Source organism: Lingula anatina, chromosome 3 (genome assembly GCF_051362555.1).
Source record: "Lingula anatina isolate TDL-2025a chromosome 3, LinAna3.0, whole genome shotgun sequence".
NCBI classification, from domain to species: Eukaryota; Metazoa; Brachiopoda; class Lingulata; order Lingulida; family Lingulidae; genus Lingula; species Lingula anatina.
Window position 1 is genome coordinate 11,484,212 of NC_141769.1, and position 26,763 is coordinate 11,510,974.

Genomic DNA, 26,763 nt, shown 5'->3' on the forward strand with positions numbered 1-26,763 from the left:
GAAGATGACCAATCAACGTATGAAAAACAAGCGCGAGACTTTTTGCCATTGCACCTCGCCGGAAGCTGCGAGATGGATCATTCGCAATGTGTTAAACAGTGAAAGTACAATTAAAAAAGATTTGTGCTTCTTTTTCTGACCTTTGGTGACTTTTAATTTTTTTAGATAATGCTTATCGCCTTTTAGCAACAAAAGTATAACGGAATTGCACCATAACAAGTGCTTGAACTATTTTCTTCAATATTTTGCGGGAAATATCTATCACTACGCCAGGTTCTCAAAATGGCGGATTGTTACCAAGATAAACTAGAGGATTAGCCGTGGAATTTTAACGTATTTTTCACTTTCTGTGAAACAGCACCATTTGATTGATCTTGCAGCAAATTCCAGGGTAAGTTCCGACTTATTTGCATTTCGTTATATTGTTGTTGTTTCAATATTTCTTGTACGTAAGTTGATTGACTAGGCGCTAATCGCGTCACGATTGATTTACTGAGTTCAGACATCGAAGTTGCACTTAACTTAAAACCGTTTTTCATTGGTTTGACTCCCCCTGTGCAGTGGAAATTCTAATTTTTAATGAAATGCTATGTTTACTTGTACAACATTTTACAAACCGAACCTAGTCAAAAGTCGTGACATATAATTTTTTAAAGTGACAATTTACTAATAAGTGGATTGTGCAAAGAAAAAAATCGAAGTTTGAATGAATTATGTAATATTTTATATGAAGATAATGCTCTTTTTTAGAATGGCTACAGGAGGCATTCAAATGGCCCGCAGTTCTAGGTCAGAACCTCGGAGGCCTGCTGCTTACAGGTCCCTGAATTTGACAGACAGGGATGATAAATCTAGTGCAAGCAGTGCTTTAGTTGAAGATAGACCAAATAACTGGGTGAGTCTTAGTGGTACATCTTGGGTGGAAACCTTAGATAAGTCATATGTTAATTATGTAAACAATCATGTCAGTTATTAAAATGGTACTGCAAAAACTGTCAAATAGATTTTTTACTTTTAAAATGAATATCTGTATCATCTGTCTTGCAGAATCTTAACCACACTGTTTAAAAGGTTTTACCAGATAATCATGCAAATCAGATTGTTTCCATCATATGTTGCAGGATTTCTCTGACTGGAGACCAGGAGGTGCTCCTTTTGACCAGAGCAGAGTGAGAGCCAAGAAGGGGAATCCTGAGAGAGAAAAAGAAAAGGAACAGTCACTTTCACTGGAGTCAACACCAGTTCATGAACAAAAGCACAGGACTCCCTTCACATTTCCTCGTACCAGGATCACAGCGAGTACTCCTGCCTCACAGAGAGTTGCTCTGGAGAACTTGAAACAGCAGCTTACTTATAGTGATGCTGAAGAGGTAAGGTCTTGATTCCCTGGGAGAGCTTGAAACAGAAATTACCTTGAACTCATATTTTGGCAACAGTTATGTTGATGGTGTTTATGATGAGTTTCATGTAAACTTAGAGATAAGGAAGTTATTTTTAACTTATTTTAAGTTTAGAAATAACCTTGTAGCAGAGAAAAATGACCAGAAGAAAGTTGATTTAAAAAGCAATACTCATTTTATTTAGCAACATAGCATGCTAAAAAACTTAAAACAAAAGTTATCAGAGATTTGTAGTGGTGATTTTACAGTGTCATGAACTTTAATCTGCACAACTTTTATCATTTGTTTTGTAAACTTACTAGACCAGCAATAAGCCCCTTGATTGCATAAACATTGATATGCTTGCACACCTTGCAGTGATTAATGTAATTCTTGTATATAGCTTGTATCTTTTGAATTTTAGTCAAATGAGTTTTATCATCAAGTTACTGAAAAGCTAGTCAATTTTTTAGAGATATTAAGTACAACATAATATTTTAAAATAAAAGAGGTTATTTACATCATTAGGTGGATGTGTATTTGCCATGTAATTGTGAGCTTAGGGTTTTATCTTATACCCCAATGTAACTTGTATTTTGAGCTGTACTCTTTTCCAGAGCAACCGAGTCTTATCTCTTAAATGTGATAAAAGCATTGATATATTTTTCTTGATTGGGATTTTTTCATTGAACAGATAAGTACAGATGGTGAAAGAAACAATGAAAGACATGTCCCAATCCGTCGTGAGAATCCCTCCAACTATTTGCGCCAGGAGATGTTTGGAAGTGATGGAAACAAGAGGAGAACCATTTCTGGTTCCACTCACACCAGCAACACGTCCAACCTGAACACTAATCCCAATGCAGAGGAACCGGTAAGTTGAAACTCTGACAACTTCTCTACATCAGCTCTTTTGTTTGAAAAAAGGATTACTGAGAGTACTTCAAATATATAAATGACTGGATTATACAACAATCTTTTTTTTTTCTTTTTTTTTTTTTTTTGCAATCATTTTTAGGTTCATTGGTTTACTTTTAGATGTATGAAAATTAGAATAAGCAAAGCAAACCATTCCCTGTTTATTAGCATTTTTAACACAATACTTATTGTCCTTTATATTTTATGTATTTTGAAAAATATTTTATGTCTGTTGTATTGTATTGTCAATATTTCATAAAAAATTCTTCATCATTCCTTATAGCCTGACAGTAACCAGATAGTGAGTCGTCTTATGCAAATCAGAGACTACCTCAAACAGGCCAACTCCATGATAGACTCTCTCCAGAACTCATCAGATACGGTAAGTCAGTGAATGTGACATATATTGATATATAGGTATTGTCCTTATAAATTGAGAGCTGTTTGTTTTGACATTTAATTTGAAATGAGTTTGAAGAAAGACCTTAAAGATGTTAAAAGAAAAATAGTCCTGTCACTTATGAATTTAACTATTGAATGTTAGCCTTGTTTACTATAAGCAGCATTGTCATGATTGGCCCCTGATTACAATTACTTCTCTTTTTTGTTAATATAATAGATCTTTAAAAGTAACTTTATCACCACACCTATCTTTACTTATTACTTTTAATTAAAGGGTTTTTTATGCTGCTCTCAGATATGTTGTATTATATCATGTTCCATATAATGCAAGTTCTGATTGTAGGATGATTTCATGAAGTTATGCTCCTTGCGCCGATTAGTGGGAGAGCTGAAAGAACAAGAGCAGGAACTTCTCAATGTCATGCTTATACTTTTGGTCTGTGTGATGTCCTTATAAGAGTATTTCTCTTTGGTCTTCAGTGTTGAAGTTGTTTCATTAACCTTGAAGGCTTGCAGATGTCTTTAATAACAGCAACATTTCAAATAAATATGTCTAGAGCAAAGGGGGGTGGTGGCTGTGAACTCTAAATTAGAACTGTGTTGAGTCAGTAGGTGAGTCATGACATTCTTGTTTCGTAATGTCAATATAGACAAGAAGCACACACAAAATAATATGTACAACAAAGAACTACATATTTGGCTTTTTTGGAGCACATTATAGTCCTGGCACTCAGCTATTGCATGCCTTGATTCAAGTGTGCATTAATAATACTCTGATGGCTAAAGGAATGCAATTTAAAATGAGGACATTCATTAGCCCTGCACCTGTACCATGTTTAATGGGCATATTTGGATTAAAAAAAGGCCATAATATAGTTTCAGAATGCTCATATTATTGTGAGTTTACCTCTTGTTTGTCCATATTCAAAGAGACAAAAGGAGTCATGTACCTACTCAACTTATTTCTAGTTTGGGAGTTCATCCTGCTTGTAGACACATTGTTTTATGTTTGATTTTGAAAAGGTCCACCGAAAATTTGTTGTAACAAAATGAAGGAGAATACATTGGATATGAAAATACCAATTTGATAAAAGATGCATGCTAGCCTTCATTCAAGTTCCAGCAAGCCTGCGGAGTGTGCTCTAGGGAGCAAGTCCAGAAAACTGCAGTTTAAGGTATATCTGTTGATATTTGTGTTTATTGTCATTAACCTGGTATTTGTTCAGTGTTCCTGTTGAATGTTTATATTTACTGTCACAGCAGGAAGCTAGAGAACAGATTGGGAAGTTGAATAGACTTGTGGATCACCTGAGGGAGCAGGAGAAAGGCTACATGGGCCTGTTGCAAAGAATGCTGGTAAGTGAGGTTCACATTTAATTTTACAATTATAGACCTGCTCATATTCCTTTGCTCTGCAGAAATATGAAAAATATTAAATAATAAATTTAAGAAATATTTAAACCTTTTTATAATGATATGAAATTAGTTTCATTAATTCAGTGTTATAAGAGTTAAGTAATAAAATGTCTGAATTTTCCCTTAAAATGCTAAAAGCTTGTGGTATTTGTAGATTTTACTTTCTGTGTATGGTTGTCTTATTTTGTCTTGTTACATGGTTCTGGACATTTCTGATATTTAATATATGAAGGTATATGGACTCTGTACATGCCATGCATGTGATTTCAGGCTGCTCGTGAGGAGGGATTGGGAATCAATGGTGCAGTAGGAGGTGGCTCTGGGGAATCCGGCAACTCCAAGGTGGAATCTATAGCAGACAGCACTTCCATTGATATTGATATGCAGTCTGATATCTCGGAGGCCACAACAGTAAGCCACTGGTTTATGCATGCTCTCATAGTTTGCATGTGTTAAGGAATTTTCACGTGCTTGTGGATGCATGCTTTGAATTGAAAGTTGTTGATATGTGCACAATGTGAAGCTATTTGAGTTTCAAGAGTTGGCATACCAAAATATCCCATTTTTTAAAGCGAGCAGAATGAGTCTTATCGTGACAGAAGGTGTGGAGTACTTGACTTGTTTTGAAATACTATTAAAGCGCAAAATCATGCATTGATTTCTTTAGCTTTAATGCTGAATGTAATTAGAACATTGTTTATTTTCCATCATATTTTGATTTAATTTAACACCTTGTGTCAAACATATGTAGGTCTATTTTTTATTGAAGTTATTGATTTAACTTTTGTGGCATATAAAAGTCACCTTGAGTAAACTGTTGACTGTGTAATTTATGAAGATGATTGGAAGGTCATCCATTTGAAATTAATGTAAAGATTTTACCGTGAAATTTTTGGCTAGTCTTACTTTGCCAATGCCCATGAATTATGATATTTGAAAAAGTCATTAAAAGTACTTGTCAATTTACTAACAAGGCAGAACATGTCAGCCACACTTTGACCTACATATGAAGATCTGCTTTCCACCTTTGCTCCTGTAGGACCGTTCCTTCAATGCATTCACGCGACCTAAAATAGAGGACCATCTTATGACCTTCTCAGAGATGGAGGACAACGAGCCTTTAAGTGCCCGTAGTCACATGTCCACTGATAGTACTCAATCCCTGCCGCATATAGACGTGGAACAATTCTTCGACAGGGATTCAGGGTCACATAGTTTAGAGGTAGGGGGGTCTCTTCCTTGGGGATAACTTTGACACAGGGGTGATTGCCCTCCCTGTATATACAAAATGTTTTGACACTTTTTGGCTGTTCATCTAAAATATCTGTGTATTTCTCATTTGAGCACAACGAAGCTGAGACTAAGCACTAAAGTAGTTCTTGTAGTTACACTACAGCATTTGTGTTATATTTTGTTTTCGTTTATTTATATTTTATTAGATTTCGATTTTGGGTATTTGTATTGGGCATTGAAAGCTTCCTACATAGCAAGGGACCTTGCTTGTGAAATGCTTGCTCTTTTCTACTGTGGCCATAGTGTTCCCGCCCAGAATTTCAAAGTACCCATGGTGACTACATCTTTCACGATGAGTACTCTTGAAAATCAGGGTTCCATATTGGATTTACAAATTGTTCAAGTTACATATCTCCTATACTACACCTCTTACTAATGCACCTTGGGGATCCCGTGGTTCTTCCTTCTTTGCACTAAGGGTTCATGGTGAACAAATTGTAGTAAAAGTCACCCCTGTATGTCAAAAAGGTTACCCCCAGCTAGAGACCTTTTATTATCTTGGATATTCTTATGTGATGTATGTTATAGATTTCCTAGCTGCGCTGTTCAGCTAGATATTTGATTTAATGTGAATAGCTCTGAGTGACCTGCAGTACTTTGGGTGACTCTTACTGCATGTTGAGACTGAAGTAGCTTGTTCTCGCTTGCATGTATTTTATTTATATTTCTTTTTATGATTTTTTTTGCTTGTGAGATGTTAATCATGTGGATGGAGAGTAACTGCTGTTATATTCACTCTTATGGAGAGATCCCATAAACCCAGCTTACTAGCTGAAATGATGTAACTGTGCCAGGATTCTCATTTTAGAAATTGCATTCATTGTAAGCAGCCTGAATGTCTGGCAAGCCTACTCAAGCTGCTAAGAATTATTAACAAATTATTCAAGGGGGTGTGCCAGACAATTAAGCTGAATATATTGAAAGCACTTTAGTGAGAAGCCCTTCAGAGGTTCGATGGATCCAGCTGGCACGATGGGTTTATGGGAATGCAGTCTTAAAGATGGGGGGGTAATAAATGTAATTGGTGGCCATGAGAAAGCTTATTTGCTTATTTTAGTACAGGAAAAGAGACAAGATGTGCTCTGTTTGTAATTACTTAATATACTTCTTTTTCACAAATATTGAAGTGGCTGTGCTGCAAAAAATGACTTAAAGAAATTTGAGCTTGAAAATTTTCTGTGTGACTGCTGTGTGCAATAATTATAGCTTTACTGGACAGGATAATCAGTATAAACATCTTAGGTGAAACATTTCAACTCCTAGGAAATACTGTTTAAAATTTAATGAATTTTAAATTTTTTAAAATTGATGTCTTAAATATAACCTTATCTTGGACAACAACAAAACCATTTTAGATGATTCTCTGAAACTTGCTACTGAGAATTCCCATCATTTGATACCTACATCATTTCAGTCTCAAGACTCTAGATTACAAGACTCTGAGATACAAGCACTTCGCCACCAGCAAGAGTTGTTGAAAAAACTGCTCTACCATCAGCAACAGGTATATTTATGTGTAATCATATATTTATACAGCTGTAGTATATAAAACATTATATTGCGTTTTCAGTCCCAAGACCCAAGTCTGCAGACCTCAGAACTGGGAGCTCTGAGACAGCAGCAAGATCTGTTGAAAAAGCTCCTGACTCAACAGCAGCAGGTAGTCTACTGCATGGAGTCTCACCGAGCTTGCTTTCTTCCTCATGTCTAGCTTGTTATTTTAACTGTTATTCCTTGCTAGCCTCATCCTGTTAAAGATAGTTCCCTAAAGTTGTAATAATTTATTCACTTTTGTTAAAAAAGCATGTTGTTGTTGTTTGATTTTTTTTCTTTTCTTTTTTTTCCTTTTTGGTAGATTTATCTTTGGTATGGCTCATAATTTTGGTTTAAGTTGAATATTATATTAGTGTACTGTTGTATGATATATTATCTTGAAAACAGTGATTTTCGTTTATCAGATTGCTTGACTTTTTAAAAACTGCTTGACTGTCTAAATATTTTCTTGACGTTCCTTCTGACTATGCAATCCTTTGCAGATTTAAAATTTGTTTTGAAGTAAATTTTGCTTATTTATCAATTCCAAGTTGACACAGTGGCTTTTTTTATTTGGGCATACCAGATATGACTATCAGTAATGTCCAGTAATGTCAGTAATGTCCAGCCCATCTTTTCAGCTAAGAGACTTACAGGACAGACAGGCAGGATTGCTAAAGCAGCAACAGGAGGCAGAAAAAAGACTGTCAGAAGTCAAAGAGAGTCAAAGTATGTTTTTTTTTTCATTTATTCTCTGACATACATGAAATACTGTTATGAAATACATAATGACAATCAATGAATGACGTAACAAGGTATTATTTGGAAATGAAATATGAAAAGTTTAGGACAATGTTTACATTAATACTGACATTTAAAAGAGATGTTTATAGAGCAAACACTGTTGAAGTCCGCATTCAAACATATTTTTAACTAGTGTAAAGCTGTTTTATTTTTTGTTTAAAGTGTAACCCTTCAATGGGTATGAAAATACCAAATTGTAAGATGCCATAATTACCACATGTTTTGTATTCCCAGTGCGCCATGCAGCTGCTGCCACTGCCATTGACTCTGACCAGGAAGGTTCCCTGGAGAGAACACTGACAGCAGATGGCACCAGCAGGTTCCAGATGCTGAGGAACAGACAGGAAGAGTCCCAGGATGAGTCAGTATCACAGTCAGAGCAGTCAGAACAGGAGGAGGAGGAAGAGGTCGATCCTGAGGTGGTGCCAGAGGAATTACAAGCTTTACGCCAGAGACTTAGCTACCTGAAGAGCCTCTATGAGAGACAGGATGATATGGTGGGTTGATAAGAAATTTATGTGAAGAATTATTTTAAAGAATATGTTCTTTTATTTGTAAGAAGATTGCAAAAAAAGCACAGCAGAAGCAAGTGATTTTGAGAACTTGAAAAATGATGCTGATTACTAATATACTTAAGAAGCCCCTTGAATCATGAACCAATAACTTATTTTTTTGTGTAGTAGTAGACCTGACCTTTAAAGCACAGTGTTATTATATTATTCATATTATTATACCAAAATTTCAGCATTATTATTGTGGCAGTTGATGATGATGTGTTTGTATTTCCAGACGGACTCAGTCAACCTGTCAGCAGACGAGCAGTCCATGTCCCAGCAGTCAGTGACTGGGTCAGAGATGACCCCCACTACTAAGGACCGTAAGCAGTTGAAGGGCAAGCTGCAGGAACTCCAAGATAAGAAGCAGAAAATGGACAGACTTCTCTTGGAGCTGCAGAGTTTAAGGAGCCAAAGAGATCAGATGAACAACGGTATGCTGCAGATTGAATTTCTCATTAAAGGAAAGGCTAAACAAAAAGCATGTAAATGCATGTGGCAAACTTTATAGCTATTTGTTGAGTTTAATTTCAGCATTGTCATTGAATAGCAAATATACTTTTTACAGTTCAACTTGTACTGTAACAGTCCAGTCATGTCATTATGGAACTTTTTTGAAAGTTCCCTGTAAAAATCACATGAAAACATTTGTTACAGAAGTGGAGACTGGAAGCACCACCTCATCCCAGATTCGTATTAGTCAATCCATTGCAGCCACAGCCAGTGCCAATGAGACAGCTAATGAAGCCAATGACATGCTGGAGATGCTGGATGCCAGGCATAAACTCAAGTGAGACTCCTTATAGCATTATCCCTCCACTTTCAGCCACAAGATGTGCAACTGTATTACAAATTAAAGAAAAAAAAGAGAATTTGTTTATTGTTATTTAAATAAAAGTAGGTATTTTGATTAAGTGAAATATTGTTATTATTAAATAATTGAAACATCACTGAAAAATGTGATCTTATTTTACACTTAAGAAATAACTTTTGTTTTGTTACTAGGAAGCTTCAAGAAGTTCGAGGACGCCTGAACCAACTGCGTGACTTGGTCCAGTACTACCAGACGGGAAGAGAATTCATCCATGAAGATGGTGGGGAGGATGAGGATGCCTCTTCCCTTCCTGCATTCAGTGACTATGAGGACCCTGAACTGATGAAGAACCTCAAGTAAGTGCAATTTTCAGTGCTTAAAGATCTAATATTTTGTATAAGTCTTTGTACCAGTTATCCCTCTCCTCCTTTTGGATAGCTATTAAGATACACTTTTCTTTTTCTTTGTGCAACTGTTGATGATTTGTTCACAGGAAATTCGCCACAAAAATAACTTTATTCTCTGAATTCAATTCCCTGTATTTCTCAGTGAGAGGTAATTTTTTGCTTGTAGGAAATTAAAGGAGCGAGGCACTCTGTCTGACCAGTTGTACAGGTATGCAGCAGAGGAGTCACAGTCCACCTCACAACAGATGACCACCACCACAGAAGACGAGACCACAGATGAGACGGAGGAGTCTGCCTCTGTTCTCAGCAGTAATCTCGGGGCCTATGGAGACGATCCTGAAATACAGGAGAAGGTCAAGTAAGTACAAACGGAGATGTGCAATGTGAAACATAATGTAGAAGCAAGAAGTAGTCACATTTTTTGAGCAAAAGACAAAAAGCATGGCAATTGGTAGAAATTCAAACAATTTTTAAAGATGACACATGTTGATGGGAAAGATGTTTTTAGAAAAAATTGTTTTTAGAAAAAATGTTATGATTTGACTTTAAACATGTTTAGTGCAATAGTCAGTATGATGTCCAGTTAATGTTGTTATGATGTAGAAAACTGAAGTTTGCAGTGACTTACCTAACTTTATATACCAAAAAGCTGTTGCTTGTATAATAATTCTTTGTACATATCAATAAAACCATATCACCTTTCTCTATATTATAGAAAACTGAAAGCTGCCAAAGAAAAACTGAAGAGACTCCAGCAGCTGGTGGCCATGGTCCAGCAGTCCCCTGAGGCTGCCCAGGTCCTCCCAGATGACCTGGCCGAGCTGGCGGCCAGCATTGATGACCTGGAGGATGGGGACACCTCTGTTATGTCCTCCCAGGCCACACAGACACAGGACGAGGATGGACAGGACTATGGGACCATGGCCAGGATGGAAGAGAGGTAGAGATCTGCTTTGATGACTCAACCTCTTTTGACAGTGTTTATAATTTGTTTTTTGTTTGATAGAGAAGTCATGTAGTTAAATGGTTTTCAGAAAGGTGCTTAGTTTTAACTTTGAATATGGATTGTTTTGTGATCATGATTTGAACCAGCAGTGTTTTTTTTTTATATTAAAGCACACTCATTGGTAATTTATTTTGTCATTGTTGTTTTTTCTGTTTTGTTGTTAAGTTATTCTCTACTAGTTGCAAGAATTTTTATTTCTAAACCAAACCCTTAATTATTATTGTACCACCAGCGTTAGCGCTGGCGGTACACATGGTTTCGGTCTCGTCCGGATCGTTCCGCCGGCTCCGCCGGCTCCGCCGGACGGCTACCGTTACCGCTTCTCCTCCTAGACGGTAAGGCCCCCCATACCCATCTCATGGATTTAGGTCACCTATAATCTCAACTCGTTCCACGTAAAATTTGGGCTTTGTCGGTATTGGGGTCTGGGTGTGGCACTCATTGCAATGCACCCTTGTCCAAAAATGGCAAAATTAAATGCTAATTATCTACCCTACGGAAGGAGTTACGGGAAAAATTTCTACAGACGGCTTTCCAAAAGTCATATGTGTAGATTTCAAATATACCCTCGGATTTGACCTTTGACCTTTACTTCAAGGTCAAATGGGCCAAAATTTTCAAAAAAATGAAATTTTTTACGAAAAAAAATTTTTTTGCCCTGTTATTCAGACACCACACAGACTTAACCAATAATATTATTGGAAAGTGTTACCCTTCAGGTCATCTTTCATCTCCGTGAATTTGGGGTCAATCGGTGCATTTTCACAGGAGTAGCGGCCATAAGATACCGAAACTGAAAACTGTCTCTAATTCGGGAACCGTTAATGCTAGAGACCCATTCTTTTTTGCATTTTGTAGAGCATGTAAAGCCCAACACTGGAGGTGGTCTCGGTTTTTTTGTATTCCATACGGTTTTCGAGTTACGCTGTATCAGAAAGTACATATTGGTGGTGAAAGGAAAATGTACGGAAGCCCACTGGTGCCATATGTAGAAAAAAAAATTATCTCGAAATTTCGAGATACTATTTTGAAATTTGAACAAAAAAATTTACCACCAGCGTTAGCGCTGGCGGTACACATGGTTTCGGTCCCGTCCGGTCCGTTCCGCCGGCTCCGCCGCCATGTTACCGTTACCGCTTCTCCTCCTAGACGGTAAGGGCCCCCGTACCCATCTCATGGATTTAGGTCACCTATAATCTCAACTCGTTCCACGTAAAATTTGGGCTTCGTCGGTATTGGGGTCTGGGTGTGGCACTCATTGCAATGCACCCTTGTCTAAAAATGGCAAAATTAAATGCTAATTATCTACCCTACAGAAGGAGTTACGGGAAAAATTTCTATAGACGGCTTTCCAAAAGTCATATGTGTAGATTTCAAATATACCCTCGGATTTGACCTTTGACCTTTACTTCAAGGTCAAATGGGTCAAAATTTTAAAAAAAATGAATTTTTTTATGAAAAAAAATTTTTTTGCCCTGTTATTCAGACGCCACACAGACTTAACCAATAATATTATTGGAAAGTGTTACCCTTCAGGTCATCTTTCATCTCCGTGAATTTGGGGTCAATCGGTGCATTTTCACAGGAGTAGCGGCCATAAGATACCGAAACTGAAAACTGTCTCTAATTCGGGAACCGTTAATGCTAGAGACCCATTCTTTTTCATTCATTTTGTAGAGCATGTAAAGCCCAACACTGGAGGTGGTCTCGGTTTTTTTGTATTCCATACGGTTTTCGAGTTACGCTGTATCAGAAAGTACATATTGGTGGTGAAAGGAAAATGTACGGAAGCCGACTGGTGCCATATGTAGAAAAAGAATTATCTCGAAATTTCGAGATACTATTTTGAAATTTGAACAAAAAAAATTATCTCGAAATTTCGAGATACTATTTTGAAATTTGAACAAAAAAAAAATTATCTCGAAATTTCGAGATAGCATTTTGATATTTGAGCAAAAAAATTTATCTCGAAATTTCGAGATAGTATTTTGAAATTTGAACAAAAAAAATGCTATCTCGAAATTTCGAGATAATTTTTTTTTTCAACATATGGCACCAGTCGGCTTCCGTAAAAATGTGCAGTACGGTAATGGATAATAAATTTTGAACTCCGGAAAAATAAAACATAATGCTTGGCAAAGCAGACAACTTGTGGTCAAAAATGACATTATTTTATCAAATTTAAACTTCTGCAACTTCAGAGAACCTCCCATTTCAAGAACTTTGACCAAAATGACCTTTTCTTTATTTTAATTAATTTTTTCTGTAGGAAATTTATGGCACATTATGGTAACTCCAAAATTATAACATTTAGTCCCTTATATCTCCAAAACTGGCAGAGATAGGTCCATAGTTACTATTGAAGTTGAATAGGAAGTCATATACTGGCAATCTTACTGTGACCTTGACATTGACCTTTGACCTACTTTTCACCATGAACTGAACTTTGCAAATTTTGCTTCCCTTTTATCTCCAAAACTGGCAGAGATAGGTCCATAGTTACTATTGAAGTTGAATAGGAAGTCATATACTGGCAATCTTACTGTGACCTTGAAATTGACCTTTGACCTACTTATCACCATGAACTGAACTTTGCAAATTTTGCTTCCCTTTTATCTCCAAAACTGGCAGAGATAGGTCCATAGTTACTATTGAACTTGAATAGGAAGTCATATACTGGCAATCTTACTGTGACCTTGAAATTGACCTTTGACCTACTTTTCACCTTGAACTGAACTTTGCAAAATTTGCTTCCCTTTTATCTCCAAAACTGGCAGAGATAGGTCCATAGTTACTATTGAACTTGCATAGGAAGTCATATACTGGCAATTTTACTGTGACCTTGAAATTGACCTTTGACCTTCTTTTCACCATGAACTGAACTTTGCAAATTTTGCTTCCCTTTTATCTCCAAAACTGGCAGAGATAGGTCCATAGTTACTATTGAAGTTGAATAGGAAGTCATATACTGGCAATCTAAATGTGACCTTGAAATTGACCTTTGACCTACTTTTCACCATGAACTGAACTTTGCAAATTTTGCTTCCCTTTTATCTCCAAAACTGGCAGAGATAGGTCCATAGTTACTATTGAAGTTGAATAGGAAGTCATATACTGGCAATCTTACTGTGACCTTGAAATTGACCTTTGACCTACTTTTCACCATGAACTGAACTTTGCAAATTTTGCTTCCCTTTTATCTCCAAAACTGGCAGAGATAGGTCCATAGTTACTATTGAAGTTGGATAGGAAGTCATATACTGGCAATTTACTGTGACCTTGAAATTGACCTTTGACCTACCTTACAATGAACTTAACTTTGATTGCACCATTTTTAGTTATATATATTTTTTGCATATTTTGAAAATTCTTGTTGATTGCATTTTTACAGCTTGTCAAGCACAAGACTGGTGGCTGCACCCCTTATTTTGTGTATGTGGGGGTCTATACGAATGCGCTTGCTCCAGCTGGTGGTACAATATTCGGAGGCGGTATCGCCTCTCTGATCCTCTAGTTTAAATGTCTTTTTTCATCAGCTCCAGAGACCAGTACTACCAAGCTAAGATGAAAGAACAGAAGCAAGAGCTCGATGCTCTGATGGAGGAGAGAAAGAAACTCATGGCAATACAGTACCAGTTGCAACTACTCCATGAACAGTTCCCTGATGTAAGGAAATTATAACAGCTAAGATAAATTTCAAATGAGAAATCATTATAAAGCTGAAAAAAGAAAGATGTGTAATTTTTCTCTAATTTTGAGTGAAAAGTAATAGATTTGGCTGTATTGTAAAATATGTCAGTGAGACGCCCAAGTGCCTAATAGACTGTACTTCTTTCTTGGTTTATCTTCTAAGGGCTTCACCTAGACTGTTCTTTTGTAAAAGATGGTAAGAAGATTGGTTGAGTTAAACATCAGAAAATATTTTATATTTTTGTCTTTGTTTTCTGTTCTAGGAGGAAGCTAGTCCCAACCCTGGCCATGTAAATCGCCAGGCACAATCCAAGGGTAAAGAAAGTGTAACTTTCAAAGAACCAGAACTCGAAGAAGAAGTGGGTAAGTGTGCATGTTAAATCTGTTAAGTTACATTATTTGGTCACTGTTATAGATTTTAGACTAGCAAAAATGGTCAATAACTACTCACTTATATTATTATTATGGTTGTTGTTGTTGTTGTTGTTGTTGTTGTTGTTGTTGATGATGATGATGATGATGATATAGTTAAGTATGACATATAAGTTTTCCTATTATGGGGTATTTTTTGATGGTTTTAAAAATTGTAAACAGAAATTTTTAACTCATAATTTAAGCAAATGACAATTGGTACTTCAAATGATATGAATAAGATAACAATGACACTAACAACTATCATAATCATATCACTGTAACTGTTGTAGTGAGCATGAATGATGAGCTTTGGGGCAAGATGCGTAAACAAAGAATGTTGCAGGAAGAACTCAGACAGAAGAAAAAGGAACTGGAAGATTTGATGAGGAAAGATAGGAATAATAAAACATATATAAGAAACCAAGATAACCAAAGTGATCTTGGGTATGGGTAATGATCATTTCACATTATTTGTAGTAATGATTTTGACTTATTAAAATGAACAAGAAGTTGAAGATAATAGATTAATATATCCCACTTTATGTCTTTTTAATTTGGAATTAGTGTCACCTTAATAGTATATCCACTGAAAACACAATTTTTACTTATTTAGATTTGAAAAAATTTGGAAGTATTTTTTAAGATTCACTCTTTGGAAATGCCTTTATTATCCCTGGTGATATTATCAATTGTTTATGTTCCAGAAGTTCTTATATTATAATGTATCTTTCAGGATGAGTGTCCAGAGTGCTGGGGATGTCACCATGGCAACATGGGGAGGTTCCACTGTAGATAATCCAGAAGATACATTTGATGACTATGGACAAGATGATGATGATGATGATATTGATGATGGTAGGCACTTAGAATAAGCATGCTTAAAAACTTGATATGCTTAGACTAACTTATATGGCGGTTTAAATTCATTTGGAAAAATCTAGGTCTGATTTAAGTGAAAAAAGTGAATTTTTAATTGATTTAAGCTTCAGATGATTTAACTTTTGCTGTTTGTTGGTCAGAATTTCTAAGAGATAGAGGAGTGAAGTGTCATACACAGCACTTTTTATAGTGTGGAATTTTGCCTGTTGATTAGGCTACCCAAGTGATGGTATAGTCCAGGTTGAGGAAGAAGAAGAGGCACGTGATGATGATGATGACAGAGGAACATACACTATTGATGAAGAATATCAGCGGAGAGAGCGTCAGAGAGGGGTGTTTGTACGACCTCCTGTGATAGATGATGAGTCACCCAGTGATGGAAGAATGAGAGGTGGAGCCAGGCCCAAATTTGACCCACAGGGTAAGTGTACAGATGAGGACTTTCATGATAAGTGTTGACATTTAATAAATACCTTTCAAGAGACTGGGTTTCTGTTTGAAGCTCTGCAGTCAAAAATAGGTTGTAGAGTACTGACTATATTCACTAAGGTTTTGCCTGTTTTAATCTTTATAAGCATCAGAATGAAGAAACATGTTGTTCTGCCTATCTTATGCTACCATACATTATTATAACATCACACTTTATCTTTTAAGATCCAAGAAACAGAAACCCATGGTCAAAGTCCCCCCTGAGCAGTGGAATATACCAGCGTGGCTGGCCAACTTTCAGTGAACAGAGGCGACAGAGAGCACAACAACAGGTGAGGGATTAGCACTGCCACAGTGGCAGCAATAGAAAATGATATGTGAACTGTGTGTGCCTCCATAGAAAATTGGGGGATAAAAGCAGGATGCAGTTTAATAAAATTTGTATTTTGGTTTATGCACCAAATTTGTTTTATATTATATTATATTATATTTGGTTTTTAAGACTTATAAAATTCATGAAACTTATAAGTTTCATTGTTCTTTGGATTGACTGTGAGAGAATGGTTGGTTTTGGCTCTGATACCAATCTCTCTCCAAATAACCAAACTGAGTCACTGCAAAGCCTAGACAACCAAAGAATGATGAAGGGGTGCTATTTCAGAATTACCGGTCTGCTGAGGAGATCATAAAGGAAGACGAGGATAATGTGGATGATGGCCAGCAGAGCCAGGACTATATTGTCACATTGCAGAGACAGCTAGAAAACACCAATGACATTTGTAGGACCTTACTACAAGACCAGCAGGCACTCATGGAGGCTTTGTCTACTGCAGGTATGTACAAGTTATGCTTTATGTTTAATGTAATTTCAGTGAAACCAAATACATGATAACATTCATGTAGGACCAAACTTGACAATTGTATTTTCTGAAACAAGAACATACTCATTGGCAAAAGACTTCAGGGAACTGCCCTATTTGCTCCTAATTTGCTTGTATTTTCACACAGATTTGCTCTCCTTCAACATTGATAATACCATATCTGATGGCATCCTCAATGGTATGATGAAATATCTGGTTTTAATGATGGGAATTATACTTTTATTTTAAGTCCCACATTCATTTTATTTACTTAACAATAGCATTCACAACTTCACTTCACCCAGCATACATTTAATTCTTCACCACTCTCATCACATATATTATAAGTTGCCGTGTTTGCTTCCAGGTATCAGCATTCCATCCAATTCCTACAGGAAGACTGCCTACTCCGAGATGATCCACCACTACAGAGACCAGATGCAGCAGCAGCAGCTCCTGTTCAATGTGAACCAGATGTACTACCAAATGTCCCAGCAGCAGGCAGAGATACACAACCTCCACCACCAGCTACAGTCACTGCTCAGAGGAACTGGGGATGAGGGGGAAGAAGAGGAGGAGGAGCTAAGGTTACATCCAAATAGTGTTGGACCCTGGGGGTATCCCCCAATGAGCCAGCAGCAGTCCCCCCTGCTGTATCCCCCTTACCCCATGATGAATCCGTCCCCAGTATTTAGCCCAGACAATAGATTTAGTCCGTACGTGTCCCCTTATGCCAGTGGCATGTATCCATATTATCCAGGATTAGAGCAGCAAATGAAAGGGCAGCCTCAGAAGCTGTCCACTTACTCTGATACCATAGAGCCATCAGAGGATGAGAACCCCTTTGTCATTCCGTCCGACCCCAGGTACCGTCCATCACACCCCCCTGAGCCTGCACCTCCACCCCCCTCATCCCCTGTACCAAAGCTGAATTTGAGAGAGGTCCTCAAGCCAAGAAAAAGGTGAGAAAGGTTTGTTTATGGACCAACTCAAAGAAAAACTTAAGGGGAATGCTTTTGTTCTTTACTAAATCAAGCTGACATAAGTAATGGATTTATTTTGAATCTACTGGTTTTGTTTATGTTGATATCAGCTGCAGTTTATATTACAGTCTATATGTTCAGGAGACTTGTGATAAAGTATTCATTAATTGTAAAGTCTGTCCAAAATCAATTTACAGGAGGAGACAGGATGTTGAGGATTCTGCAAGGTCAGAGTTGTCTGAGAAATCTGGGTCAGGTAAGATTGCAGTAACTGTTGTTGTTTAATAAGGTAAAACCTCATGTGATTTAACACATTGTATTAAAATGATAGCATATGTTGATCAGTGTTAATAATTGCTTCTGGCACAAACTGTGTAGACCATATTTCATTCAAGTTTTATTAAGTTTAAAAAATAAAGGGCTTCATTTTAAATTGACCTTTTTGAAAATATTTCAGCTGTGATAGGTCAAGTATACCCTACCCCTAGTCGCGCCAATGCTGCTGCACGGTTAGCCAGTCGCCGTCAGCCTCCTCCTGAAGAATACCGTCCAGGTCTTAGCGCAAACATCAGTGGGACAGCCTTCATGGACACTGCCTCACTGTCCAGCTACATGTCCAGTCTGCCTGGTGGGGAGTCCTCTGCCAGGGAACAGAGGGCCAAAATTAACAGTGAACTGTAAGTGAAACTTTAAAAAAGAATTAAATCCATGTATATTTTTATTTTTCTTTTGGTCAAAGGAAATCAGTTACATTCTTATCAAAAGTATAGTAATACTTTATATAACTCCTGGGTTTATGATATTTCTCTCTTTTAGTGAATCTGACACTCCCAGTGAATTCTCCCTGTTTGAGGCCCTGCGTGAGACCATCTACTCAGAAGTAGCTACTCTGATCTCCCAGAATGAGACCCGTCCACATTTTCTGATTGAGCTGTTCCGCGAGCTCCAGATGCTGAACTCTGATTATCTCCGGCAGAGGGCGCTGTATGCCATCCAGGACCTGGTGACACGATTCCTGACAGAGGAGAGCGTTGATGCCAGTGAGAGCACACAAACGGTATGCAAATTTAAAACTAGTGGATCACAAAGTAAAAAGGGAGAGAGAAAAAAAAAGAATTTTAATAGTAAAAAATTAGAAGCATATGGTCTTATTTATTTCTTCTCTAAATGACAAAGCTGTTAACTTGGTTTGGATTCTGGATCTTTCAAGTGTGAGTGTCTCTTTTGAAAAAAAAAAGAAAGTCAACAACACCAGATTTTAAGTTAGATGAGCCCAGTAGTTGCATAGTTTTCACTTAATTGTAGTGCTGCCTTACATTGAGTTAAACTTTTTGGTTTAGTATTAGTTGGTCTGTTCTGTTGTAGCCTCTTCCTCCCTGGTTGCTGGTAGCTGGCGCCACTGGCGATGAGCAGACACCCAGTGAGTCTCTCATCACTTCTGATGAGGAGGAAGTCAGGGTAGGTCGTAGGTCAGAGGTCACACATCCTGAGTGTCAGAGCACTGAACAGCAAAGAATTGCAAATATACACATTAGAAAAGTGACTCAGCTCAGACTAAGTGAAAGAAACTTCACTTAAAATACATTAAGACTTCTTGATCCTCACATGGTGGTATACTGTGTGAGTCACAGGGTTGAATACCTGTGGTGACTATTGCATGCTGTTGTAAAGGTAGTTCAATCACAAGTTCTCTGACATTCAGTGGAGATACACAATATAAGATGTGCATTCACTTTATTTCAGTGTGATGGAATTTTACTCCTCACAATATTTACTTCATTTTATTATTTTTGCACTTATTACTTATTAATCTTAAATTCTAGTTTTCTATGTGCTCAAGCATGCTTTAGATCTGTGCACAGTCCCACAATATCTCAATTTATTTAATCGTGTGTAATTTCCCCCTAAACTCAATTGGAATTATTTGCTTCCCCAGGCTAAACTGTATGAGATGGAGATGGAAATGGCCAAAGGCAAGAGCAGTGACCGGTCAGCTGCATCACTGCAGTCAGGTTCTATCCGTAGTGACCGCTATGACTATGTGGAGAGGGCAGACACCAGCAGCACCATGTCTACCCCTCCCTCTGGCACCTATTGGGACTCCCCCTTTGCTCAAGACTTGGGAGAAACTGTGATACATTTGGATAAGGTGAACTATTTCTCTTTTTTGCTTGAATTATATGATAAACAAAGATGTATAGTGGTCAAATAAATATGTCATTTAAGGTCAAAGACATTGAATGTGGTCATTCAAATTCGTGCCTGAATTGAAATGAAGAACAAAAGGGGGCAACACTGCGGGGCAGAATTTGCTTGTAAACTTTTGTGGAGGGAGAGAGGGTGATTTTGAGCAGAATGCCATTGAACACTCAAACAATATCAGATATGGAGTAATGAGTAAGTTCATTGCAGTAAAAATTATATATGAAACAACCATTTCCTTTGAGGAACTAGATAAATATTGTCCTGTTTCCAGGCTATGCAGAAGGTGCGTGACTATGAACGGCGTATGCAGGAGGCTGTTGATAAAGGTCAGGCTGCCAATGTGGCTGGCCTAAAGGTGAAGGATACTTCCTCTGTTGGGACCAGTAGCTCAGCACAGGATCCAGGCAGTGAGAGCTCCATATCAGATGTGCCAGTGAGTATTCATATTGATGGCTTATATAGATTATTACTGCAAAGTGGCTGTGTCTTTCTGTTTAACTTTTTTGAGGCATAGCACAGACAGGATGTTGACTGGGCTTGATGCATGAGTAACTGAAGAATATAAGAAAATTAAAGTCAAAACGGCGAGAATTTGCAAATGAGAAAAATCTTTTTAATTCAATTATCAGCTGCAATTAGAAAAAAAAATTACTAATATGTAGCAGTTACCAGATCAAAAAAGTTGTAAATTACACTGTATTGACAAAATACCAGTTGCAACAGGAAATAAGGTCTCCACTTTTATAACTCTGCATATCTGCAAATCAAAAGCATCCTAATTGTATTTTCAGTACCCTCGTATTGACACGCAGCAGTTAGACCAGCAGATCAAGAGCATCATGACAGAGGTGATCCCAGTGTTAAAGGAGCACATGGAGGACGTGTGTTCCACCCAGCTGCTGGCTTACATACAGAGGCTGGTGCTGACACTGACCAAACAGCAGGACGATGGCCAGGAGTTTGTACGCTTTTTCCACAAACAGCTTGGTTCTCTGTTGCAAGATTCTCTGGCCAAGTTTGATGGAAGGAAGTGAGTTATTATCTGATTAAAATGTTTGCATGATGTAAATTGATGTGCATTGTTAAAAAAAGTCAAGACTACATTATAAAACTAATGAGCATTTAAAGAGTGTAGACCACCAAAGAAAACAGTAATTTTAGAAGGGTACCAGAACAAAAACTTCTTTTAAAAATTTAAGGAAAAGGTTAAGTTGAAATTGTAGGCACTTCTTTCCATTCTGGATAACCGTCTATCAAAATTAATTTCATCTAAATTCTGTTATTACTCTCAGGCAGACAAAGAGACAAACCAACACCTATAAAAAGTATCTCCTGTTGGCAGAGTTAATAAAGGTATTATTGGTTATCCATCTATTCCAGGATGCGTGAGTGTGCTGAGGACCTGCTGGTGGACATGTCAGAGGTGTTGTTCAATGAGTTGGCATTCTTCAGACTGATGCAGGACCTGGATGAGACCACAGTGGAGGTCAGGACCAGGGCTAAGAAGTGGGCACAGGTTAGTTTGGGTACTGTACTCAGCATACACACATCTCAGCAACTCTGAACTTGGCCAACATCTGATAATTTATTTTGAAGTGCTGAATATGTGATTTGGTTTGCTGAAGAAAATATGCAATAAAAGTTTGTTTAATTTTGTGTGTTCTTCATCAGTTTGTGAAAATTAAATTACTTTTTTGAAATACAAAAATATTGTGGACTGAAACAAGCCATCTTTTATATTGAATATGAATATGAATATGAATGTACTTTTCTTTGGACTCTCAGGAATCTCAGACATCTACAGAGACCACTGAGGATGGCTTGCCAGACCAGGATGAGACTGAGGACAGCAGTGAGGAGGAGGAGGAGGAGGAAGAAGAGGAGGAAGAATCTGAGGATGGGGAAAACACAGCACTACACGTGTCACCTAAAGAGGAAGAGGATCTTGGCAAGGTGAATATATTTGAATATGTGCAGGTTAGAATAAGACTTAATAAGAGTTATGAATTTGGTAGACTAAAGAGGTTTGATATAGGCAGAGTGATGCTGCTTTTTGAATAAATTAATTTTGGATTGATGTGTCAGTGCATGATTTGAAAATTTGTAATGGCAAGATGTGTAATGACTAAACGCAATCTGTTAATTATATTTGTTTTATTTCTCTCTTTAACTGATGATTGAGATATATTTGTCATGTGATTTGTTTGCCATGTGATATTTCTGTATTTCAGGCCTATGGTGATGAGGTATGTTCAGTATTACATTGTTAACATTGTTTTATATTCCAGGCTAGAGATGATGAGATGGCCTATGCCACAGATATGGGGAGGGAAGATGATGAATCCCTGTCACAGACACCCATCAACATAGAACTGGCTGTCAGTGAGACCAAACCTTTTACTAGGTGAGAATAAAGTGAACTGTTGCTTGTAACATAACTATTTGACTATGTTTACTTCACAGTTATTGAAAATGATGATCTATATGTGGAGCAAATGTGATAAGAGTGCAATTCATGATGCATTCTTAAATGGTGGATTTTTGATACACACAGTACTATATTGGTTGGTAAATAAATTTTGATACCAAAGAAACAAACGAATGTTGATTTTTACCTGGTTTGCTCTGACTAACCTTTGTATGTCCTATCAGGATTGGAAGTGATGAGGATGAAGACGAGGAAGAAGAGACACAAAGTGCAGACGACCCTTCAGAGACAGCAGTATCACGAGAAGAAGAAAAGGAAAAGTCATCAGGCGAGTCCCCATCCCCGTCAGGACCAGATGCCTCACCCTCTTCCTCCAATGTCACGGTGATTGATACCACAACAGCAGGGACCTCTGGTGGTGATGTTGAGAACAGAGGCGGAGGAGATGCGGAAAATGGAGCCACTTACATGAATGGAGAGGTGAGAGGGTGTCTGTGTATTATAACCATGCAGTGTCTTTGATGTGGATATTGCCCTTTCTTTTAATGATATTGGTTCGATCTTGTATATCAGAGCATTTCTTTGAAAAATCTGATAGAAGAGTCACATTTTATTTTTATGTATCATTTGTGGAGTAGATGTAGTTTTTCAGGTAGCAGTATTGCAGTTTTCAAGATGTTTTGAAATAAGAAGGAAGATTTTTAGAAGCTGATAAATTTACTGATTATTCTTTTTCATTCAGGTTGTTATTGCAGAAGAAGAAATAGAAATAGTAACTGTAGATGATCTGCCCCCTAAAATGTCTGGACTGGAGAAGGTAATTCATGTTCAAATATTTATTTATATTAATACTCTATTTTTTCAATATTGCTTTCACAGAAAAGGACAAACGTTTGAACATTTTGCAGCCATTCTGAAGATATATGGGTGTAAAAGTAATATTTGGCACAAGAATCCAGCATAAAATACCTTTAAACAAGATCGTCAACTTTAAGTCAAATGTAAAAGACAATAATCTTGGAAAAAGACTTTCTTTAGCATAGCTGACACTCCATTTTAGCAGGCTCAGGTTGAGAACCAAGTGAATGAAGAAGCCAAGGCAAGTTCTGGCACTGCAGCAGTGTTATCCACCATGCCCTCTGGAGAGGAGGAATTGGCAGGGGACGGGGCTGCCATCAGAGAACCGGGTATGTGTCCAGAATAACCTTTTTTACTGCCTGGATTGTATTTAGGCTTTAGGCTACCAGTTGGATAAGTCTCTCTCTACTTTTAAAGGAAGTAAAGGAGTTTTTTTGTAGAAGAAAGTTTGTTGAAAATAGCTACATTTCAAGTTTAAAAAAAGGGAAATTCAGTGGAGGTAGGTGAAGGGAGTCTGCATCAAGTTAGATCTTTCAAGGCATCTTGGACTTGAAATTCAACAGCCTGACTTTTGTACATTCATAATAAAATACAGTCATAATAACATATTTCAGTTTTTTATGCTATTTCATAGAGAAGAGTATTGAAAGCTGCTTAAGTTGTAGACATTTTGTAAGATTGAAAAGGAATACATTTGCACCCATTTTTAGGGAAAAAAAAGCATGCGTCAACCTAGATGTACAAAAGTGTGTTGTGGCTCTGAGTTAGTTGGCTAGTCTGGTGTGGGTAGTACATTGTACGTGTTGCAATTGTATGTTACTACAAAACCTGCTTTAGGGCATCATCAGTCCAGTATATATGTGTGTGAAGCACATTGTAGGGTTCAAAACCACTGTTTTTCATATTTTGCCATGTTTAGTGCAAAAAGGGTGTTATAAAAGACAAAATTATGCATACTTGGCACCATATGGCATTGTCTTTCAAAGCATATACAGAGAAGCATTGGCACAGAAGCACTGTCTACTCATCATATGTTTAATCTGCATTCTGATGTATAGTGAATGACTAAGGCAACTTGTGTACAGTGTGCATTTTGGTCTGTCATTTGTTCTATGGTGTGTAGTAGTACTAAGTCAAGTGTTGGTTCTATTTATTTGTTAGGCACCTTTAGCCCAGTGTGTACCATGTATGATGAGAATAAGGTGGCATACAAACACACACCAAAGGGAGGGAAGTTGATGGCTAGCAGCAATCAGCAGTAGAAATACAATACAGCATGTGAGTGCACTTGTGTAGTGTTCCCCCTCCTCTGCTGTTGACAGGGATGTGATGATTAAGCTATTATCCCCTGAAATAAGGGGATTTCACTTCTATTCAGTCTCATCCTTGGTCAACAGGTGTGTAAATTTGTTTGGCTTGCATGCATGTCCCCCCTCCCCACCCCACCTTCCAATCCCAGTTTTGCACACCCTTATACCTCTCCCCAACACATAAAAGCTAGCTTGCAAAATGTCATTGGCAAGCAGAAGTGCACCATTATCTCAAATACCACATGACATAAAAAAACCCAAAGCTCAGCTAGTTTGAAACTTTTTAAAGTTAACCAAAATACCAAAATATCCCCACCGGCTGTCTCTTTATGCTTTATGTACAATACTAGTAAGTAGCTAACTATCATGGTCTTGTGCAGAAAGTAGAGGTGTTTGGCTTGCTGACAATGAATTCTCTGAACTGGTTAATGTGCATGGTCACAAGTTAGAGGGAAAACAAATATTGCTAGTCAGTTGAGGACACTAAAGCCAAGTCATGTGTACTTGCACCTGTCACTGAATGGGGATTGAATTTCAAAAGGCATTTTGCATGAGATTTCACTTTTCATTCAAGTACAATGTCTTGACCTTAGATGTCTTGGCAGCACTTTTGCACAGTTAATCAGATAACACAAAATACAAAGGAAGGAACAAGCTAGAAAAGGGGATCATTCAAAAAGGATGTGGTGTTTGCTATCAGTTCTACTGGATTCCTATTTAAACATGCTTCCTTTGCCTGAGAGCACAGGAAAGGAGTTTAGGTTGGCCAAGATAAGAAAAGAAGAGTGAAAATTGGTCAAGTTGTTTCAGTGTTGACATGGTGCATTCCTGGTGTTAATAGGTATAAACTCATATTTTCAAATGTCTTTATCTCTTTTATTTTCCAAGTTCAGATTATACCAAATATGGTAATTTGATTGAAAAGTCCTTGTTTTATTGCATAGTAATAAATTGTATATATTGTATTGTTCTGTTACAGAGTCTGAGATGCCCCAGCCTGCACAAACTACAGTTCAAGAGAGTGCAGTGTGATGTGAACCAAGGTTGTGATCCATGTGTATGGGACCAGTAGCGTGTGACTGTGATTCAGAGACTGTATGTAGAGGTGAAACTTATCCCAGGAAGGAAGGGAAGCTATAAATACAAGTGTAGGAATAGGAGGAAGTTCTGTTTAGTGTTGACATTGCAAATGTTGAACTCTTTAAAGTTTTATCCAATTTGTTATTTAACGAGTTGTGTAGGAATATGGAATCTATTGGACATGGTGTGGTGTTGGAGAAATTAAAGTTTGTTTGAAGTTGAACAGAATAAATACAGGGATCAGATTCAGTAAGAGGGAGGTAAAAAAGATAAACAGTTTCAATTTGAATTAAACAGAACAGTGTGCCCCAAGTGAAAATTGCAGTGATAAAATGAGGTTTGACTATGGTTTTACCAAATTAAATTTTTTGAATGGTTATTTTATAACACTTAAATTTTATTCTTAGTGAATGGGTTTTGGGAGTCGAAAGTTCCTATACAAGTGTGCTGGATGAATTTCCGAACACAGCAGTTGTAGAAAAGTACTCCACCCTCAGCTTGTTGAGATTCATTTGCAATATAGCTGATTTTTTTTTTTTTTTTTTTTTGAAAGGAATTATTGCCACATAAGATTGAAGAAAATTAGAAATCCATTATTGTTACCATGAAGTGCATTTAATATTATATTGTTATAACAGCATATCCCAGCTGACGGCACATGTACAGTAACATGCACCCAATGACAAATTATTTTGATCATTTTTATTTTAATTTAGATGTGTGACAGTGCTTTCCCAATTAAATTTATAGTTTACATTGAAAAAAAGATGGATTATTGATATCTTAATTATAATTATTTCTTTGTACTTTTTGAACGATGTTTTATTATAGTAATATTAACTGTTGTTGTGTGAGCTGAGTATTGAGAGAACAGTTGTTGTGTTGAGATGTATCAAACACAGGAATAAAGCATTCCAGTTGTATTTAGTTAAATTAATGTTTCCTTCTATTTTTACTGCCCCATGTTACAGTATAGGGCTCCTGCCATTAAATACTCTCACAAAGTTTTCGTCCCCATTATTACGTGTTGTAAGATGGTCAGATGACATTGGAATACTACAATATTGAAAAGAACCTACTTAAATCTCTCTCCCCCCCCCC

The 26,763-nt window shown here is 37.3% G+C and overlaps 1 protein-coding gene across 11 annotated transcripts; it reads left to right on the top strand.

Annotated features, from left to right (window-relative positions):
- The first annotated feature begins 75 nt into the window (after positions 1–75).
- LOC106164219 (pericentriolar material 1 protein) lies at positions 76–26,595 on the top strand. Of its 11 annotated transcripts, none has more exons than XM_013542051.2 (39): positions 76–391; positions 751–895; positions 1,122–1,370; positions 2,074–2,253; positions 2,581–2,679; positions 3,960–4,055; positions 4,386–4,526; positions 5,155–5,337; positions 6,823–6,912; positions 7,583–7,670; positions 7,980–8,242; positions 8,535–8,733; positions 8,957–9,089; positions 9,305–9,469; positions 9,687–9,878; positions 10,236–10,460; positions 14,063–14,192; positions 14,480–14,579; positions 14,921–15,080; positions 15,364–15,485; positions 15,724–15,930; positions 16,164–16,270; positions 16,600–16,771; positions 17,166–17,760; positions 17,979–18,037; positions 18,239–18,458; positions 18,598–18,838; positions 19,147–19,239; positions 19,718–19,930; positions 20,258–20,419; positions 20,778–21,016; positions 21,367–21,502; positions 21,772–21,939; positions 22,275–22,390; positions 22,639–22,894; positions 23,157–23,231; positions 23,478–23,601; positions 24,434–24,550; positions 25,562–26,595. In XM_013542051.2, the coding sequence occupies exons 2-38, from the start codon at positions 752–754 to the stop codon at positions 24,532–24,534; spliced, it is 6,243 nt and encodes a 2,080-aa protein (XP_013397505.2). In that variant the 5' UTR covers positions 76–391; position 751; the 3' UTR covers positions 24,535–24,550; positions 25,562–26,595. The 11 variants fall into 11 exon arrangements, with proteins under 11 accessions (XP_013397505.2, XP_086863732.1, XP_013397503.2 ...); XM_087007606.1 differs by having other exon boundaries at positions 8,960–9,089; positions 23,475–23,601; XM_013542049.2 differs by lacking the exon at positions 6,823–6,912 and adding an exon at positions 6,979–7,068 and having other exon boundaries at positions 23,475–23,601.
- The last annotated feature ends 168 nt before the right edge of the window (positions 26,596–26,763 follow it).

Bases quoted from the DNA above. Each gene is read 5' to 3' on its own strand.
- LOC106164219 (XM_013542049.2), top strand. From the start codon at position 752: ATGGCTACAGGAGGCATTCAAATGGCCCGCAGTTCTAGGTCAGAACCT. The intron at 8,734-8,956 runs GTATGCTGCAGA...CATTTGTTACAG, and splicing joins AAGAGATCAGATGAACAACG to AAGTGGAGACTGGAAGCACC. The intron at 14,193-14,479 runs GTAAGGAAATTA...TTTCTGTTCTAG, and splicing joins TCCATGAACAGTTCCCTGAT to GAGGAAGCTAGTCCCAACCC.